This window comes from Oreochromis aureus, linkage group 17 (assembly GCF_013358895.1).
Source record: "Oreochromis aureus strain Israel breed Guangdong linkage group 17, ZZ_aureus, whole genome shotgun sequence".
NCBI lineage: Eukaryota > Metazoa > Chordata > Actinopteri > Cichliformes > Cichlidae > Oreochromis > Oreochromis aureus.
Window position 1 is genome coordinate 35,150,716 of NC_052958.1, and position 18,667 is coordinate 35,169,382.

The 18,667-nt window shown below is 40.9% G+C and overlaps 1 protein-coding gene across 7 annotated transcripts in view; it reads left to right on the plus strand.

Annotated features, from left to right (window-relative positions):
- Positions 1–2,254: 2,254 nt before the first annotated feature.
- The window catches only part of slc38a4 (solute carrier family 38 member 4), a 35,120-nt gene continuing 18,707 nt past the window's right edge, over positions 2,255–18,667 (plus strand). For 2 of the 7 annotated variants that reach the window (XM_039601437.1, XM_039601438.1), the window contains exons 1-2: positions 2,256–2,396; positions 17,083–17,332. In XM_039601437.1, the coding sequence (XP_039457371.1) occupies positions 17,217–17,332 (116 nt within the window). In that variant the 5' untranslated portion in view covers positions 2,256–2,396; positions 17,083–17,216. The other 5 variants (XM_039601433.1, XM_039601434.1, XM_039601436.1 and 2 more) reach the window with 5 other exon arrangements.

Below are 18,667 nucleotides of genomic sequence, written 5' to 3' on the forward strand. Positions count from 1 at the left end.
GGTGCTGCACAGTATCTTTGCACTTCCTAGGACTGTGTGCTTCTGGACGGAGAGCTCAAATGTAATTCCTAGTATCTGCTGGAGCCACTCGCCGAGTGGGTGTCGAACAAGCTATAGGTTCATGTAACCCCTTCTGCTGGAATTACTTGTGTAGTAGCATTCCATCAGCTCCCTATTCCCATCCCTTGTCTACGTTCTTGTTCCAGTAGCCCACTTCTCATCAATGTGCCCTGATTCCTTAACACCTGATGTGGAACTTGTTAATCTAGGAGATGTTCGAGCCTGTACGGTTTAGGTAGCATGGGGGGCCTAGCCAGATGGACATCCTGGTCGGGATTGGAATCCCCACCCTTTTGAGGTATCTATCTATCTATCTATCTATCTATCTATCTATCTATCTATCTATCTATATCTATATATATATATATATATATATATATATATATATATATGTGTGTGTGTGTGTGTGTGTGTGTTTTTTTTTAATTTTTCAAGTAAAGATTGAGAACACCTTCCATGACTGTTAGGTGGAGCGGACATAGAAATGATGTATATATAGCTAAGTTATCTTGCAGATAATTGTTTGTAATGAAAGACAGACAGAGAGTACCACGAATACTGGAAGGAAAATGTCCAAAATATTAAAAGTCTACAAAATGTAAGAAAAACCGTTTCATATTGTTCTAAAATGTTTGCATTAAGTTCAGTTTTTATCATTGTTTTTAATGCTGGGCATACTCCCCGTGTCATAGCAAAGATTTAACTGGTTCAGTATATGTATTACATACAAACACACCATATTGTGAACACACCCAGTCTCAATGGACTTACCCAATAATATCTCCTTTAGATGAATAGTGAAACAGTGTTTGGCCCAGTGATGAGGAAAAGAAAGCGAAGAAGGTTTTCAGCAACAGACACGTCGCATCAAGAAATTCTTTGACAAGTGGTTCCTAATTTATTTTCATGGAACAAAAGGTGCTCAAACAGAGCACCAAAATGGGGAAGAAAGGTGATTTAAGTGACTTTGAATGTGGCGTGATTGTTTATGCCAGACAGGCTGATCTGAGTCTTTCAAAAACTGCTGATCTGCTGGGAGTTTTCAACACAACCATCTGTGTTTTTTCTAGAGAATGGTCTGAAAAACAGAAAATGAGCGGCGGTGAGCGGCACTTCTCTTGGTGAAAATGTCTGGAAGATGTCTGAGGTCAGAGGAGAATGGACAGACTCATTCAAGCTGATAGGAAGGCAACAGTTACACCCAAGGCTTGCAGATTACCACAAATTACCATAGCAAAGACCAGGAAACAGTTTGCACAGGTTCACAAGTTGGACAATAAAAGACTGGAAAAATGCTGCCTGATGGGCTGAGTCTTAATTTCTGCTGTGACATTCAGATGGCAGGGTCAGAGTTTGCCATAAACAACATGAATCTGTCTCCTGCTGCTGGTGTAATGTGTAACGGCATGGGAGATACTTTGTTCGGCACACTTTGCCAACTGAAGTTTTGTTCTAACGTGCACTAACCAGTGTCACAGTCAGCAGATCCCAATTTAATAGAGGATTTTTGGGATGTTACACAGTCACATGATGAATGTGTAACTGATAAATCTGCAGCAACTCTGTAATGCTGTCACACCAAAATCTGCCAGAAATATTTCCAACACCTTGCTGAATCCATCCCACGAAGGCTTTGATTTCTTTGCCTGCTGTTAAAACTCACGACACAAAGATCTAATGTGCATTTGTGTAATATTTATTCCTTGTGGGGGGAAAGTAGTTAATGCAAGGCAGTAAAATAATATAATGGATCATAAATGCATGGCAAATAGAGGCGACAGTAAACTGCAGCTTCCTCTAACTTGGCCACCACCGCAGGAACGCCCAAATGATAAGTCCGTTCCTGGCCGTGCTCGCTTTAAAAGCACTGAATTGCACTGAACTGGCAGCGTGAAGCTGTTTTTTCTCCAACAACGTGGTCAGCCAGAATGTAAACAACGACTCCCTGTCATTAAACCTGTATTTATCCTAAACACTGCCCAAACATACTTGACCCGCTATAAAATTGGACACTGATTATAAAATGGTTAAGATTACAACGCCTGTTTCAGGTGGAAAAACTAGTAAGACACTGACTGAGCGACTCCACTCAGTCTGTCACTTTCTGTGCTCTGGGCTGTTTAAGTGTCTTCTCAAACTAGAGAAAATCAAATGAGGTAATTGGGAGAAGAAGGAGCCCCCAGCAGCGCCGTTGGTGTAACACGACGCTTAAAGAGTTGCCATCATCACATGGTAGATGGAAATTTCCATTCAGTGTCCTTGCTTGTTAAATGGGAAGGGTCTGAAGCGCTCGTTTCCAGTAGTCCGCTTTCTCCTGCGCCGCTCTTACACAGTAGGTAAGACCCGACATTTCCATTAACATCTGCTCTTTACTTTAAGGGTTTTTTTTGTTTGTTTGTTTTTGTAAATTTCATCCTTCTTGTGATTAGCTGCCTAATCGTTACCCTCCCTTTCTGATACTCTGCAAGCGGGCAGTTTGACTCGGAGGGCTTCCCCCCGCCTGGTAAGCAGTGTGGTGAGGTTTAATGACCAAAATTTGAACATGTAAGTCAAATGATAAATAATAATTATGACAGAGAGCTCACTTGTGCGCGGGTTTATTTGGGTTTGCATGCATGCTTATTCCTTTTTCAAAAAAAAAAAAAAATTTTATCGGGTTTCTTTCTACAGTATAGCGTGTCTTTAGGTAAGGAGCGTCTGTGTGCGGAGGCTTCCCGAAGGGTGGTGCCTGAAGTCAATAAACAGCGCCAAACGTGTCTTTATTTATAAGAGAAATTTGCGCTTTTTTTCTTTCTTTTTTTTGGTGTGAGCATTTATTGTCTTAACAAGATGGTTTCTCGAGCCACCAGTTGATCACATGAAGCAAAAGTGGGTTTTGCGTGGAGCTTGTGTGTGTTTGGCATGCTTTTCCGCGTTCACTGAAACCCCAGTAAAAAAGCTACACAAAGGCGGCTAATAACGTTTCTAATTTGCATCTCGCTTTTTTATTTAACATTTCCCTGCTTTTTGTCACTTTCCATAGTTTATGTGACTCATAAAGTCTCTCTGTATATAGTACAATTCCAGTAATGATTTTTGAAGCGGTGAGCAGCTGGAGAAGATGCTTAAAGAAAGAAAGGATCGTGGTTTATGTAACAGCGGAGCGAGGCACGCTGAGCGTGGCTTAAGGAAGCCCTCTGAGGACTAATAGATCTGTTATGACTGCAATCACGAGCTCATACTGTCCCCACGCTTTGATGGAGAGGTTTATATGGTTAATCTCACTTTATTTTGACGAGGTTTCATGTCCAGAATTTTTTTGTTTGTTTGTTTTTTTCTTTGTCTGTCATGGTGTGCGCCTCAGTTTCCACCTAGAAGATCCTTTCTTTGACTTTGGCATCATAATAGATTACAGATTATCAAGAGTGAGGATTTTAAATGGGATGCTTTTCACTTTCCACTTTCCTCTCTTGAGCGTTTTTTGGTTTGAAATTGGAGGAGAACACTGGTCTTAGTGGCAGACAGCCAGGTGACAGCACAGGACTGAAAACAAAGACTAGATTGAGCCTGGAGAATCTGCAGGCTTGGGCGTATTTAAGTGGTGACTTAAGGTTCTGTCACTGCCATTCTGAAAGCTAAAAATACCCAGTTGCTACACAGTGACTGTACACTTTCAATCCAAGGCCTAGATTTTTCTTTTCTCCCTACTTGCATAATAGAGATCTGAGTATGACTCCACCTACATGGATATTTAAGTTTCTAGATGGGGGCGTGTTTTTGTTGAGGAATGTGGTGGTGGTGGTACACACTCATGGTGTAAAGACTGTGTGGAGACGTAATGGCTATGAGTTATTGAAGCGAAGTTATTACCTGGCTGCAGCTCTAATAATTACTACAGAGTAAATGTGTAACCTAAGTTTATAAGAAATTTGGAATGACCCATTGCCTCAATGGCAGTGGGTCATTCCAGCTCTTGAGCAGAAGTGCGCTTTAATGAAGTTTGACAACTTCCTAAACTGTAAACTTTTTTTAAAGAGTATGGTCAGAGTCAAAGGATTGTAGAAGCATAACATAAGCGTGTTTCCATGTTGCAAGCTTGGAAAAGGTTTTGCGGCTCGCGTACCAACTGAGCAGTTTCCAACTATTTCACTAGCTGTGCGCTGGTTAAACCAACCTCCATGTTTAATATCAGTGCAGTGCCTTTCAGTCTTACACCAGCTGACTGTAAAGGTCTCTGAAAGCAGCCATTACAGTTATTTTAACTGCTTTTCCAAGGTAAAGGTGGGAAGGAAATTCCTGCACATGTTAGAGCTTGGAGCTCGTGAAGCCTTACTCCTCACTGACTCCATGGATACCTGAATGACACATGTAGGTCAGATCCCGCTGCGCAGCTGGGAGCTGAAATATTGCCTGCACTAGCTGATCTAACTTGGAGTATGAGCAAATGAGCCACAAGCCAGATGCCGTGTCAGTTTCAAAGGAATGGATATCATACAAAGATGCATTGAGCCATTGCCACAAAGCACAGAAGCAACTGGCAGTTTTCCAGAATGCTGTCGGCACATTCAATGGGAATGGTAATACACTGTATAATGTGTGAACTGAATGATTGCATAATTTACAAACCTGGGCTGTTCACTGAGGTAACCACCTGCCTGTATACAGTAATCCAGCTTTTTTCTAATGTGAAACTTAGCAGAACCCTGGAGGGAATTTCCCCCTTTTCTTTTTCTCGCCAACGAGGTGGTCAGGGGTCAGCTGCAGGGGTTCAGTGTCCTCTAAGCACTGTGGGATGTTTGCCAAAACAGCTGCTTGAGCACTTTAAAAACTCCTGTGGAGGGAATAAGGTGTGGTTCCTGATTAGGTTTTTTTTTGTTTAGTTTTTTTGTAGTTTTAGATGGCATTCCTCAGTTGACTGATTGTGGAACAACTGGGGTAAATGTCAAGGAGAAAACCACAAAAGGCAAAGAGAGGGAGTGATAGAAACTCGTAAGCTTTTTTTTTTTTTTCAGCTTGCAAGCATATTAGGTGTCAGTCACATAGCGCCGGAGACTTGTCGACCCGTGAATTTTCAACCAATTAACAAGTGATTGCTGTAGTTTGCTGGCTTTCACCAGGTGAAACTGGTCATAAAAAAGAGTACTGCTTCAAAAACCTCCTTAGTTGTTAGCAGATCGCTGCTGTTATCCATAGTTGTACACCTCTTTGCAACGCAATTTCATGCTAGTGACACTGCAACCACTTGCCAAGCATTCGCGGAACACACCTGTGTGAATGGGGCTTTAGCAAGTGGTATCACATTGACTGCTCTCAACCACTTGCAACTTGTTGGGGAATGTACGTTTTCCCCTCATGATCAGTGGTTTCTCTGCAGTTAACAACCTGGTTATAGGCCTGTGTGACTGGGGCCTTAGCTAGGCTAACTGTCTCCCCATGCTAACTCTGCATTCATATTTGTCCTGCAGACTTGAGAGTTTTAGAATATTCTCATCTAAAACCTCTGCAGCAAGGACAATATACAGACTTCCTAAGATACTTCTGCCTTTCCTAAAAATGTAGCATTTCTAATTTACCCAGAGTAACCCAGAGTTTAGCTAATGTTAGCAAGTCCCTGCAAAGGTAAACATGAGTTCCATGTAGGCAACACTGTGCATGAAAAGAGAATATATATATATATATATATATATATATATATATATATATATATATATATATATATATATATATATATATATATATATATATATATATATATATTTATCTCTCTGCCAGGAATTGGAACTATGAGTCAGTGCTTTAGCAAGAGATTAGTGCAGAGGACTTGATATGATTGTAGTTCTAAATATCCCACATAGCGCCTCTGAATAATCAGAGCACACCAGGTTCATGGTCACTAAAATATTCTCCAGTTTTCTTCTGCAATTCCTTCCTTAGACCCAGTTAATGTAATTAAAGTGACCTGAATTCATGCTTGTGTAGTGTAAAAGACTCTTTTCTCTGTTTCTCGTAATTCAATACTGCATGCTAGGGCTGCACAATTAATCGTTAGAAAATCGCGATCTCAATTCATACTTATATGCGATCTCATTTCCAAATGACAACGATTTTAAAAAAAATGATGACGATTGTACCGCATTTTGATCCGGGACATAATCTGCATGAAAACAAGCGCTCACTCTTCCTGCTCAACAAATTACAAGGGCGGAGCCTTATACCACGTAATACCGAAGCCAGCTGGCAGGGAAAAAACAACGGAGAGCACGTGAGAGATGACGAAGCTGTAAAGGCCAAGAAAGTGACAGGAGAAAATCCGTCCCGGTCAACCACATCAATAACGGGAACCTTATACAGCACTTCCCCATACCCGTCGAACTCCATATTCCCGCAGGCACAAAGAAATTACGGAGGCTATCACTTATCACCTGGGTAAAGATATGGCTCCCATCAACACTGTGCAAAACAAGGGATTTAGGAAGATGATCAACACCCTAGACAAACGCTACACAGTGCCGTCCCGCAACTATTTTTCAAATGTTGCACTACCTGCTCTATACACGCAGTGTCGAGCAACGGTCGAAATGGGATTACAAGCAATACAACATTTTGCGGCAACGACAAAATGTGAGACATTTATTGTTTTTATGTTCATGTATTGTTTTTATGTTCAGTCTCAACTGTTATGAAGTTGATGTGCAGTTAATAAGTGCAATAAATATTTATACTGGAAAAGAAAATCGTGAGAGAATCGTGATCTCAATTCTAAGCAAAAAAATCGTGATTCTCATTTAATGCAAAATCGTGCAGCCCTACTGCATGCTTCAATTACATTTTATAAAGCTGCTAGGGACGAAGGTGTCAGCTTTACATAAGCAGCCAGTGTAGTTCTGTGTTAAAGTGAACTTAAAATGCAGACTGTTATGTGCAAAGTTCTTACTATGGCGTGATGAAGATATCCAGAGTTCAAAATGGTGCCAACTAGAGAAACGTGAAAAGAAGCAGGTTATTTCGTAAATGTGTTTTCCTACTGAGAGAACAGTCTGTCTCCTCTGTGCATCGGGTAGTGACGTCTTTATACAGGTGACCTAACAAAAGTTACTAGCTCCAAGCTCTCAAATTACACCCACGGGTTATTTTTCATGGTGGAAAAGACCACAGATGGAATTGGTTTTAGTCTTTTAGCTTAATTTTAGTCAAACTGAAACTGAAGACATCGAGAACGGAACCTTTGACGTAACAGGAAACAAAATCCCTTCTCTGGCCTATTAACCCTTTCTGAAGTCATCGTCCACCCCTCCAGCTAGAGTCAAGGGCGAAACCTTGAGCTTGCGAAGAATTACACATTGTTACAAAACAAAATGCTGTCGTCACTATTAGCAGACATGAGCTGGCAGATCGATATTAACTGATAAGATGGACAGAGAGAGAGTCTCCAGGGTTCACAAACAGGTTTGGACACACCAGGTTTATGTCCAAAAGATCAATATGGTGTTTACTTTGGGTCTAAGGTCAAAGTCTTTGTCAATATGGGCTTTTTTTTGGTTGTTTTTTGTGTGTTACTTGTTTGACATTCGCCATAGAAATCTCCATCTTTATGTAACAGTTTCTTTTGAATAAATGAAACTATTCGTTCCTTCACTTCACACACTGCTGCCGCCCAACAGTGGACACAAACTGGTATCTTAAATGTCACAGGCAATAAGGGCCGTTCCATATTATGTTAGAAATAGGTCAGACCATGTGCTGTTTGGCTACGTCAAAAAGTGTTTGTAGTTGTTTTCAGTGGCCACATACGTCACTGTGATCACATGAAATGACAGAGGTGCATTCAAATCCCGTCTTCTTCTTTACTTCCACACGTCTAGCCTGTCACTGTGAAACAATAACGGGAAATGAACAGAACATGTTGGAAAACAGTTGAAAGGAATTGTCTAACCAGCTAACCTAGCATTTTGGATGTAGTATAAAGTTGCCCTTATTCCAGAGAGTTGTTCTACATGATTATTTGTTCCAGACTAGAGGGAATACCTCAGGACTGAGGTTGAAAAAAAAAGTTACCAGCCACCACACCTTTTCTGGGAACACTCAGTCCTCTGTGCTTACTTTATCCTGCAGAAGAAGAACATTAAAAATCAAACTTCTCTATGGAACATCAAAATCAAGGAATAGATTCCTAACCATTCCTAATTGTAGCAGAAAATATGAAAATGACGGCTCAGTTTCAAACTAGATGTCAATAGCATGAACGCAGCCTTCCAGGATAGTCTGTTCATATGCACTCAACATGTGAAAATGTGATATTTGATTCCAGCGCAACAGCAAGGGAAATTTACAGAAGGGAGGAGGGAGTTGTCTTCCACATGTCGCACATGATGAATTCGTCCCAAGTGCAAACACTGACAAACTGGATGATCTGAAGGAGCATGCGTGCCTCTCTCACACTCTCTCATATGTGGTTATAGTTCTTGCTGCAGGGACACAAGTGAATGTTAAACCATCCACAGATGACACGCCTCACCAGTAGCTATGCTTAGGTTGTCATAACTCTTTGCGGATGCAGAATGCTTTGGTTTCTGTCACTGTTCTTAGGCAGCAGAGGCAGATGTACTTCATTGGTTTAAGGGACAGTTTGGTATTTTTTGCGCTCATGAAAAAGAACTTTTAGCTCCCTGAGCTTCAGCTGTCGTTATCTGTTATCAGTACATAGTCGGACTGTTTACAAAATGAGCGAGATCACTCATTGTGGATTCCAGTCTTGGCTGTATGGCCTTTTCTCTTGACAGATAAGACTTTAGAGATAACACTTTATTGTTCATCCATCTATCATAGGATTTCATTTTTTTGGCAGTTGTGAAATGACTGGAAAGTATTAGCAAACCTAAGGTTAGCAAACCTGTTTTGTGCTTCAAAAGTTTCACGAGTTTAAGAAAGCAGGGATTGGCTGAGGTAGTAACACACTGTTCTTCTAGCTCTTGATGGTATTTCTGGTTGGAATGTGGCGTTTGTTCGTCGGGTGTCATCGTGTTCCTTAGCAACCTCCGACCAACAGGTTAAAATCACTAATTTCTAGCATTTATGCATAGTAACACTTTATAAAAGCTTCATATTATACTGATTTCATAACATTAACATCTAATTTAGCAAATATTGAGTATACTCATTTTTGACATCTCCAGAGTGTGACGTATTAGTCCAGTGTTAGTATTACATCCTTTCACACGGTAACTTAACTTAAAGTCAAGTTGACTGTATTTAGCAACCATATCAAAAGGTTGTCAGATAACTGTATACATGTATTTTAGGCTCTGCGATCTAGTCCAGCTTACAAATTCACCTTTGTTTCAGCATTATATGCATTTTTGTCTGGTGCATGTTGCCGATGTGCAGGTAAACCATAATGAAACCATAACTAAATGAAAGTTAAGGTATGAAAATCTCCTCGCATTCTAATTTTTTATTATGCACTCAATGGAGGTGGTCAGTGTCAGACTGAGTGTAGTAGTTGGCCATTGATGCATGCATGCAGGTAAGTAGAGTTTGCTGCATGTAAACATACAATGAGGCCCATATTTATGTCGATTTCTATAAACAATGTCTACCACCCCTATTTTATTTTTTTTTATTTTTTTTTTTTTACTTTTTCTAAATGTGATTAAATATATCAATTTGCCAACAGACTAAACCAGGGGTGTCCAAACTGCAGGGGTGTCCAAACTCCGGCCCGCGGGCCAACTACGGCCCGTGATCCATTTTTAATTGGCCCGCAAGTAATTTTATAAATAGAATAGAAAATGGCCCGCACGTCAACTTTTGCTTGAGTGTATTACACTTCTTAGTTTTAACACCAGGGGGAGCTACTGTTGATCAAGGCAGTTGCTCCACCAAAAAGGACAATCACAGAAGAAATTTACCCCAAGTTACTAAACATGGCAGAACCAAAGAAGCGAAAGGTAGAAAGTGAGTGCAGAAAATTTCAGACACGGTGGGAGAGTAAATATTTCTTCAAAGAATTCAAGGGGACGTGTGTCTGTTTGATCTGCACTGAAACTGTGGCAGTTATGAAAGAGTATAATGTATGACGTCATTATGAAACCAAACATCAGGCCTATGCATCCTACGCTGGTGCTGAGCGAGAGCAGAAATTAAAGCAAAGGCTAGCTGTCCTGCGGGGTCAGCAACAGTATTTTTTTCGTGCTCAAATTGTCCAGGAAAAGGCTCCAATAGCAGCTATGAGGTCGCCCAACTCATCGCAAGACATGGCGAGCCTTTTTCAAATGGAGACCTCATAAAACACGGCCTCGTTAAAGGCACCGAAATAATGTGCCCGGAAACAGTGCAGGACTTCAACAACGTCAGCATGTCCAGAAATCCAGTTGTGCGATGCATTGAAGACTCGTCAGCCAACATTAAACTGCAACTGTCTGATAAAGCTGTGCTTTTGATTTTTACTCCATCGCATGCGATCCGAGCACCGATGCCACAGACACCGCACAGCTGCTAATTTTTTGCAGGGAGCGGACGAGAGCACGAGCGCTATAGGTGAGTAAAAATATATTCCACAGTACCCGTGTGTTAATGTGCAGGTACACGTGCTTCAAATATCAATAATGCGCATCAATTCTGTCACTACCCTGCTTTTGCGCACCACTTTCTTATATGCGTTTTTCTTGTTAACACACAGAGTACGCACTGCTGTGCACAGCTCACGCACACGCAAAGTCAGCTGATCTCATCTGATGCAGATCCGGAGTTATGGCACGAGTGGCGTCGGATCAGCACCGCAGCTGGATGGCCCGATTTACATACCCAGCGCAGCTGATACTCACCAGAATAATTTACTAAAATTATTTGCACTCCTGTTATTAAGTCCAGTTCAGTCTGTTAATGTTGATAACGGTTTCAAACGAACGTTAATAGGTGTGTTGCTAAGCCTAATAACTTAAATAACAAGCTTGAAATGTCCCCGTCCCATTTTCCCCTTTATTGTTTTTTTCTCTGTGCTGTAAATCTTCTGTCTAAGAAGAAATCTGAGGCTGCTGCTCTGAGAATGAGCTACCAACGCTTTTTCTGAATAATCAATAAAGATCCATGTATGAAAAGCTGTGATGAAGGCAGTTTTGTCTTTAATTATATTCAGCAATATAACATATTCGACCACTTTTAAGTGATTTTTCTAACTTTAATACACTAAAGTTAAGGTTATATACCTAATTTCTAGTAAGTGGCCCAGCACCTCCTATATTTTTATGTATGTGGCCCTCAGTGAAAAACGTTTGGACACCCCTGGACTAAACAATGCTGTAGCATAGACATGAACTCCTGTATTGAAAATCACCATACAGTTTGTTATTTAATCTGTTACCCAGAATATTGTTTTACCTTCACCTAGTGGCAGGGTACCCAATTGCTTTTTAACAGTAAGTTTTGCGGCTGGTTGTAGCTTAATTTTTAAAGCAAAGTGCATCATAAGAAGAGCAGTTTGATTCTTAATGACTCATTTTGTTGACCTGCTAACAACTAGCGGTCATTCCTGCTGAATGATAACTTTTTGTTCATTTCAATCGTTTAAAGCCCAAGAGAGGCTGGCAGGCTACTGGTGTCAGGTATGAACCAGCTGGTTCAGCTTCTCTTTAACAGCTACCGTTGTACATCCAAACTGCCTCATTACGTTGAATTTGTGGTTTCAGGTGGAGGAATGTGGTTGCAATTTACAGCTACTGTGACGTGTGTGAATTTGTGTAACAGACTTAGTTTGACGCAAGCACGCCAGGACAACTTTCCTCTAACTTTTAGAATGTTTGCAAAACAATGTTTAAAGTAACTTTAGTCATTTGAATTAAGCTTATATTTTTAATGTATGTATTATTGAATATTTTTGAGATTATCTTGAAGGGATCTCCACAAATATAATTGCTAAGTATCATATGATGTACATAGCACTTACTTACAAACACGTGCTGACAGATTTTGCACCTAGAGGATAGAACTAACTCACTCTGGACATGAAATACTTAGAGGCCCCTTTTAGTCATCTTCCACAGTTCACATGTTTGTAATACTACAATATGCATGTTTTTTGGCCTGGGTTTGGTCCTATTTGACCATCTAGATTGAGTGTCATCTAACTAATGATTTACTTGCAAGTTATTTGGTATTTGCACCCAGTCACATAGAGTTGAGAGGTTTGGGCTTCACCTCACAACAAAGATACAGAGAGAAGTTAAAGTTGATGGTGCCAACGATGTTTTAGTCAGAATTGGAGGTTAATAAACCCTCGATCCATTATGGAAACGTCCCTCATGGCCTCTTGTCAGCCACCTGATTTCAACATACTTTGTTATTCTCCTGCTAGAGACATGGAGCTAAAGCGGGAGAGTAACAACGTGTACTCTCTGGAAGAACTACATGGTTACCTAATCTCTTATTTGGGCAATCACTTTAGCAAACTTTATAATGGAGAATTAGACAAAGAATAGCCAGAGTGTGGTGACAAACACCAGCAGTAGGTGGGCTCTGCCAGTTAAATGACAAAGTGTTCCCAAAACATTGACTGGGTTCATGCTAATGGCTCAGCACTTACAAGCTCAATGCCCGATAATCTGAGGAAGAAACTAGTGTCTTTGTACCTTAAGTGATTTGTGCGTGTGTCTGTTTTCTTCTATTTGAACTGTATTACAAAGTTAAAAAAGAAAAAAAAATCCCATCTCTGACACAAACATGACCTTGGGCACGCCAGGTCACATCCAGACTGTGAGCCGTCTGATTGGTCAGCCTGTGGCACGGCCTACTACTGAAAACACTGACAGTCGCCCACAGTATGTCTGTGTCTGGGCATCTGTGTGCCTGCTGCATGTGCAAGCAATTTTGTGTACGTGTGTGTGTGTGTGTGTGTGTGTGTGTGTGTGTGTGTGTGTGTGTGTGTGTGTGTGTGTGTGTGTGTGTGTCAAAGACCAGTCCAGCCGGCAGCTTTCTGTGACCTAAATCATACAGACCACCTGTGTTTGATCTGTATGACTTAGGTCCATTTACAAGTGGTCATGTGGCCCATCATGTGGTCGTGTCTTGAAGCTGCTGAGGGTATTTAAGAGTTGGTGCACGCTAGTATCTTCAGTCCGATGCTGATGATCAAATTGGCCACGTTACAGTGTAGCTCTATCTGTCCTTCAGTGTACATAGTTTATACTCCGTGTGCTCTCCTCAATTATATTTGTTCAGGCGGATGTGTATATACATGTATGCATACCGAGTGGGTGGTGTTGGTGGAGATGGGGGTGAGCTATCAGGGTTACGACCCTGCTTATGACTGATCAAAAAAGGAGGAGCCTGAGCCAACTGTGCACATCCTGATTGGCTGACAGAGGCCCTCCTTCCTCTCTTTTAAAAGCCTCCCGTCTTACCTGAGTTGTCACAAAAGGGCCACAGCGCCTCACCCATCCACTCGTCTGTCTTCTGTCTGTTTTTCTTCAAATCTACTCATTCAAAAAGGGAGGACAAAAAAGGAACCTTCCTAGAACCGCTTTAAGAAACCTTTCAGTAAGTGAGCTTGTTTGTTTAGGGAGATTTTTTTTCTTGAAAAAGTGAGCCATGCCATGCACAGCAGGTAGGACCTCTGTTGTGCAAATGTTGAGTGGGGGATAAAACAGAAACATGTGTAATGTTTGCTTTCAAGGAATTTTCTGTGTAACACGTAGCAGTTTAGAGCATTGACTTCACTCACTTAGCTATTAAGGGGTGTGTTTGCTCGTGCCAAGACTTGTAGACTGTGGCTGATGCAAGAGTTTGTGTGTACACTGAAGACGATTGGTTTCAGACTAAATGGGTAAAGTGCTTTCATTCTAAAATTACAAATTACTGTATTTTTTACACCTGGCTTCTTTTCCTTTTTTGCCAAACACTTTAGATTTTTGACAACCAATGTCTTATCTTACCATGACTGCATACAGTCTATAGCACTATAGCAGATATTCTATAAATCAAAAGAAACTTAAAATGACTGCTGCCATGTGATCATTTGCCTCGAAATGTGTTGAAAGAACAAAGTCGGTGCTTGTTTATGTTTTTAGCTATTAACAACAGGAAGGGTGATTACTGATAGGTTACAGCCTCCTGTGTTTCAGAAGATCCAGACATTTGCATGCTCGTTTCTGCAGCAGATCTCATGACTGCACAGTTGGCCATCTGGTGCCTCTCTGCTATCTAAAACTCAAGGACTCTGCTTGTATTAGTGAGCAGATTGGCCATTAACGCCAACATCTTTAAATGCATATTGTATGAACTGTGTGTTGTCTCTGGAGTCTTTAAAAATGTTTTGGTAGCAGTTTGAAGTTTCTGTATGTGGCTTTACCTAGCATGGCCTCAGGAGTGAGATAGATGGTTCGGGTTTGGAAAAAAGATGAACAAATTCCAGCAACCTATAAAGATTAATTTTACAGATGGTGGGAAGTACTTAATGTGGGCTTCTATAAGTAATGGTTGTATCAACACATCATTTTAACCCAGCTTGACAGGTTAATCCTCTTGGCTGCAGAGAGCGAACCCCATTCTCCATTTCCCTCTAACAGCACGGCAGACAAGGACTTTGAGAGATTAGGTGTAGCGGCGTGTGTGATGTGGCTTTTAATGATGACACAGCCACCTAATCTCTGTTGGCTCAAAACTGTTATGGCTTTACTTCACAGAAAGTACAACAACCTGTCAGTAACAATAAGTTTTTGTGAAAGAAGGTCTCAACTGCATTGGCCAGGACATTGAACACCCCTGGTAGTGTATGCAAAAGAGCTCAAGTTTTGACTGCAAACGCTTGTTTACACTTTGAAGTGGCTCAACCACTTCCCTCTTTAAAAGCTGTTGCTTAAGTTGCAGGTCCTTGTATTTCTATCGGCTGTCTTTAAGACTGACCACTTGTGGATGGATGGTAGCTCAACTATGTTTTTACTGCTCCACTTGATCGTCATCAGGTGGTTGTGGGAAGGTTTTTGTTCATCGTTGATGTTACAGTTGTTGTCATGTTGTGGCATTATCAGAAATTTGCATGAAAAACCCAATGATTGGTTTAAAACATAGGACTTTTTAAAACAGAGAGAAACACTGTTTGATTCAGTGCAAACAAGCAAAACTATCATTATGCATAAAGGTAATCGAGGTAGAATAAGGACCTGTCCATATGTACATATTTGCCCATTAGGTTTTGCTTTGTAACTGACGGTGGGGCACTACAGACACTTCAGGTCTTGGTTGTGAATGTAATGTTCGATTGTATTTACTACCCTGATGTAAGTCAAACACTGGCAGTCACTTCAGTCATTCACCTCAAAATTGAGTCAAGTTTAACTTGGGATCCACCTACTTTGTGTCGCAAGTGGTTATTTCACCAGTTGTTGCTGCAAGCTGTTGGATGGGCTTTAGAAGAGCAGTGAAAGTCTGCAGTGTTACAGTTTACCTGGTCCAGTGGTGTATGAAATGTTTGCACAAAACCCAACGAGGAAGACTGAGGAAAAAAAGCTTAACTTGAAAATGGGCCCAAGATGACCAAACAGGCTTTACAAATGAACCAAATACAACACTTTTAATGAACAAGTGAAAACATAAGTCCAAAGGAATGCAAATTTTTCTATCGGGGTTGCAGTGATACAGAAGTCTCATATTGTACCATTAATATCTGCTTATCTTTGTCTTTTTTGTAGCTGCGTATTTGGGATAGAGGCATGAGAGTTGCATTTATTTTACTGTGTGTGCATTAGATGGTAGTGTGACTCATTCCCTAATCAGAAGGTTGGTGGTTCAGCTTACTCCAGCTCTATCAGTCTGCATGTTGACTCATGCACACTGCCACAGTTGCACATCAATTAATCCATGAGTGTATGTTAAGTTCATGGCAGAAGAAAGAGCTGTGTGATTGGGTAAATGTGGTTTGCCGAGCTGTTCCTTTAACTTCACATTAACATATTTGTTCTGGTCAAAGCATTTCACCTCATCATTACTGCTGTGAATGCCGTGAAACAAAAGAGGATGTCAGGAGTGTCCTTTCTCATGGGTTCATCGGTGTCACAGCTCTGGCTGGTCGTGTACACGTTGCATTAGTTTGTGTTTTCCTTGTAGTTTTTCATTAGTGAGTCGCCCTTAGGATCTTTCTTCCAACTCAGTCAAAGAGCTCTTTGTGTGAGGGGGAAAAACAGCACTGTAAATCACGTTGCTGCTATTTTCGTTTATAATCACGTTGTCTTCTTTCAGTGTGTTGACCTCCTTCTTACATAACTTGAACACTACAGAAATTGAAGGCGGTGCCCCTAAGTGGTTTGTCATTTCTCTTCTTTAATGTTAAAGGGCGAAATTGTGTAAACCAGCTCATGCATTATCAAGGGGGCAGCTGATGGTGGTCCAACGACCCCACGGACATGCTATATCCATGACCTAGTTTCAGGTCACTGGAGCTGACTCGGCTCCGCTCAGCAATCATTATGTACGTCTGCACTTGGTTGTGATATCTTCCTAAAGAGACAAGAGATACAAATAACTTTAGTCATTAACACAACTAATTCAGCCTGTGTGAAATGTAAAAGGCAATAAAATTAACTCAAGGGCAGCCTTCCTGGTACAGGTGAAGCTGTGTAACAAGTGCCAAGGAACATATGATCTGGTAGAAAGCCCCTCAGTTCCAGGAAATGGTTTCCAGAGTAGAGGGCTCAATTTTTACCTTAAAGGATTTTTTTATTCTAGTGGGAGTGGTCTGCCCCCGGGGCTTTCTACAGGAAACTCTTTCTGCCATAAAGTACTTGGATAGTTAAAGGTTAAAGATCATGGTTTACCATGTTTAAGTTTGCCTTCAGGGCTTTCTGCCAAAAAGGCTTTCTGTGTGCCTTCCTCATCAAGGCCAAAAACCTGATAAGGGCAGATAATAAAACCACTGACAGCCCCTGTAATCAGTTGCATATTCCAGTTCTCGGAATAGTTTAAGAGCAGCAAAAAAGGAGAGCAACATATAAACAGACATGTTCAAAGCCAATTCTGTTACTGAAACTTTTTCTTGTTTTTCCTTTATTGTTTCAGGACTTTTCTCAACGGTAACAAGATATAGCTGAGGTCATTGACAAGGTTCTTGTATCCTGTGCCGGTGAAGTCTAAACCCTGCAAATCCTAGAAAGCTACATTTCTCTGCCTCTGGTCCTGCTCTCTGTACCACTATGCCGGGAATTGTGGAACGCATGGAACTGAGGAAAGTCTCCACAGTGGCTGACGACGACAGCCTTGATGAACAACTCACAGAGCCCACCGACTGCGAGAAGGCCACCATGAGCAGGTCAGCGACCATGATGTCTTTCTTAAAATCAGTAGAATAGAGAAGGCTGGATTTTTGTGGGCAAGCCTCTGGTTATGGTAATCTGATCACGAGCTGATCTCTGAACTCCTGCTTTACCATGATTGGGTATAAATTGGTGTGCGTTGGTGCGTCTGTAAGAATAAATGACAGAAGTTGTAAATTGGTGTCAAATAATCAGTGTAGACAGTCCAGCTTCTTCTCTGCTCGTTGCACATAAAGGTGATTAAATCATAAATTGTAACATGGTTAATGTTTTCAATGAATGACTCTCTGTGTTTGCATCACTTCAGGACACCTGCTGAGTAATAAATTGCAATGTTAGGTCTGTTTCTAAGAATAAATTACATACGTTGTAGTCTGAAGCAGCACAGTGAATCTTTTTACACATAGCTTCCATGTACAGTTGAGACGTGGACACACAAATGACCTCAGACAAGTGGCATAACCAGTTCAGCTTCTTTGCTGTTGCTTGTGCTGGCACTTCCATTTAGACATAAAGATTACATCTGTTAGCAGGTTGCTAAAAAGAAAGCTAAACATAGCACAGAAAGTTGATATACATTTGAATTAAACCACTAGCTGTGTTTGTGTCCTAATGTATATCTTTTTCAATCCTATCAGTCAATATAATGTGGATGATAATGACGATGGAGAAAGCAATGTGTTGCTGACAAATGGGATACCAAAGCAGCAGAAGTATGATAATAAATACTCTATATTACTAACACATGTCTATGGGAAGCTGGATTTTCCCTTCTGTCTGACAAATCTTTCAGCTCCAGCAACAAAGCCTTTGGTTTGCTGCACGTTGACAAATCAGTGTGCACTTGAAGCTAACACTAATGAAATAGATATAAGTGTTTGTCTGGGCATAGATTGGTGAAGGTTGGTGTGTTTGAGGACAACCTCTTGACAAAAGGTATAGACTGGGGTCTACTTTCTTTTCTGTTGCTTGCACTTAAGACTTGCATTCAAACATAAACCGTACAGCTAATGGCAGCTGGTTACAAAAAAGATGTACCACAGTTGACGTATATTTGAAGTGAACCATTAGCGACGTTTGCATGTCCTGACGTATAGCTTTCTCTATTCTGCCAGTCAATATAACATATGTATATATATAACTCTTTGGTTTGCTTGCACATAGCATCCACTCAGACTAGTGGACTTGGCAAACACTAACGAGTCATAAAATAAACATAAACATATTTTATTACTCATTTTAGGCTGGTTGATGATGATTACAGATTCTTGTCCATTCTTTTCTTTCTGGGCATAGGTTGGTGTCCAACTTCTTTTCTGTTGCTTCCACTG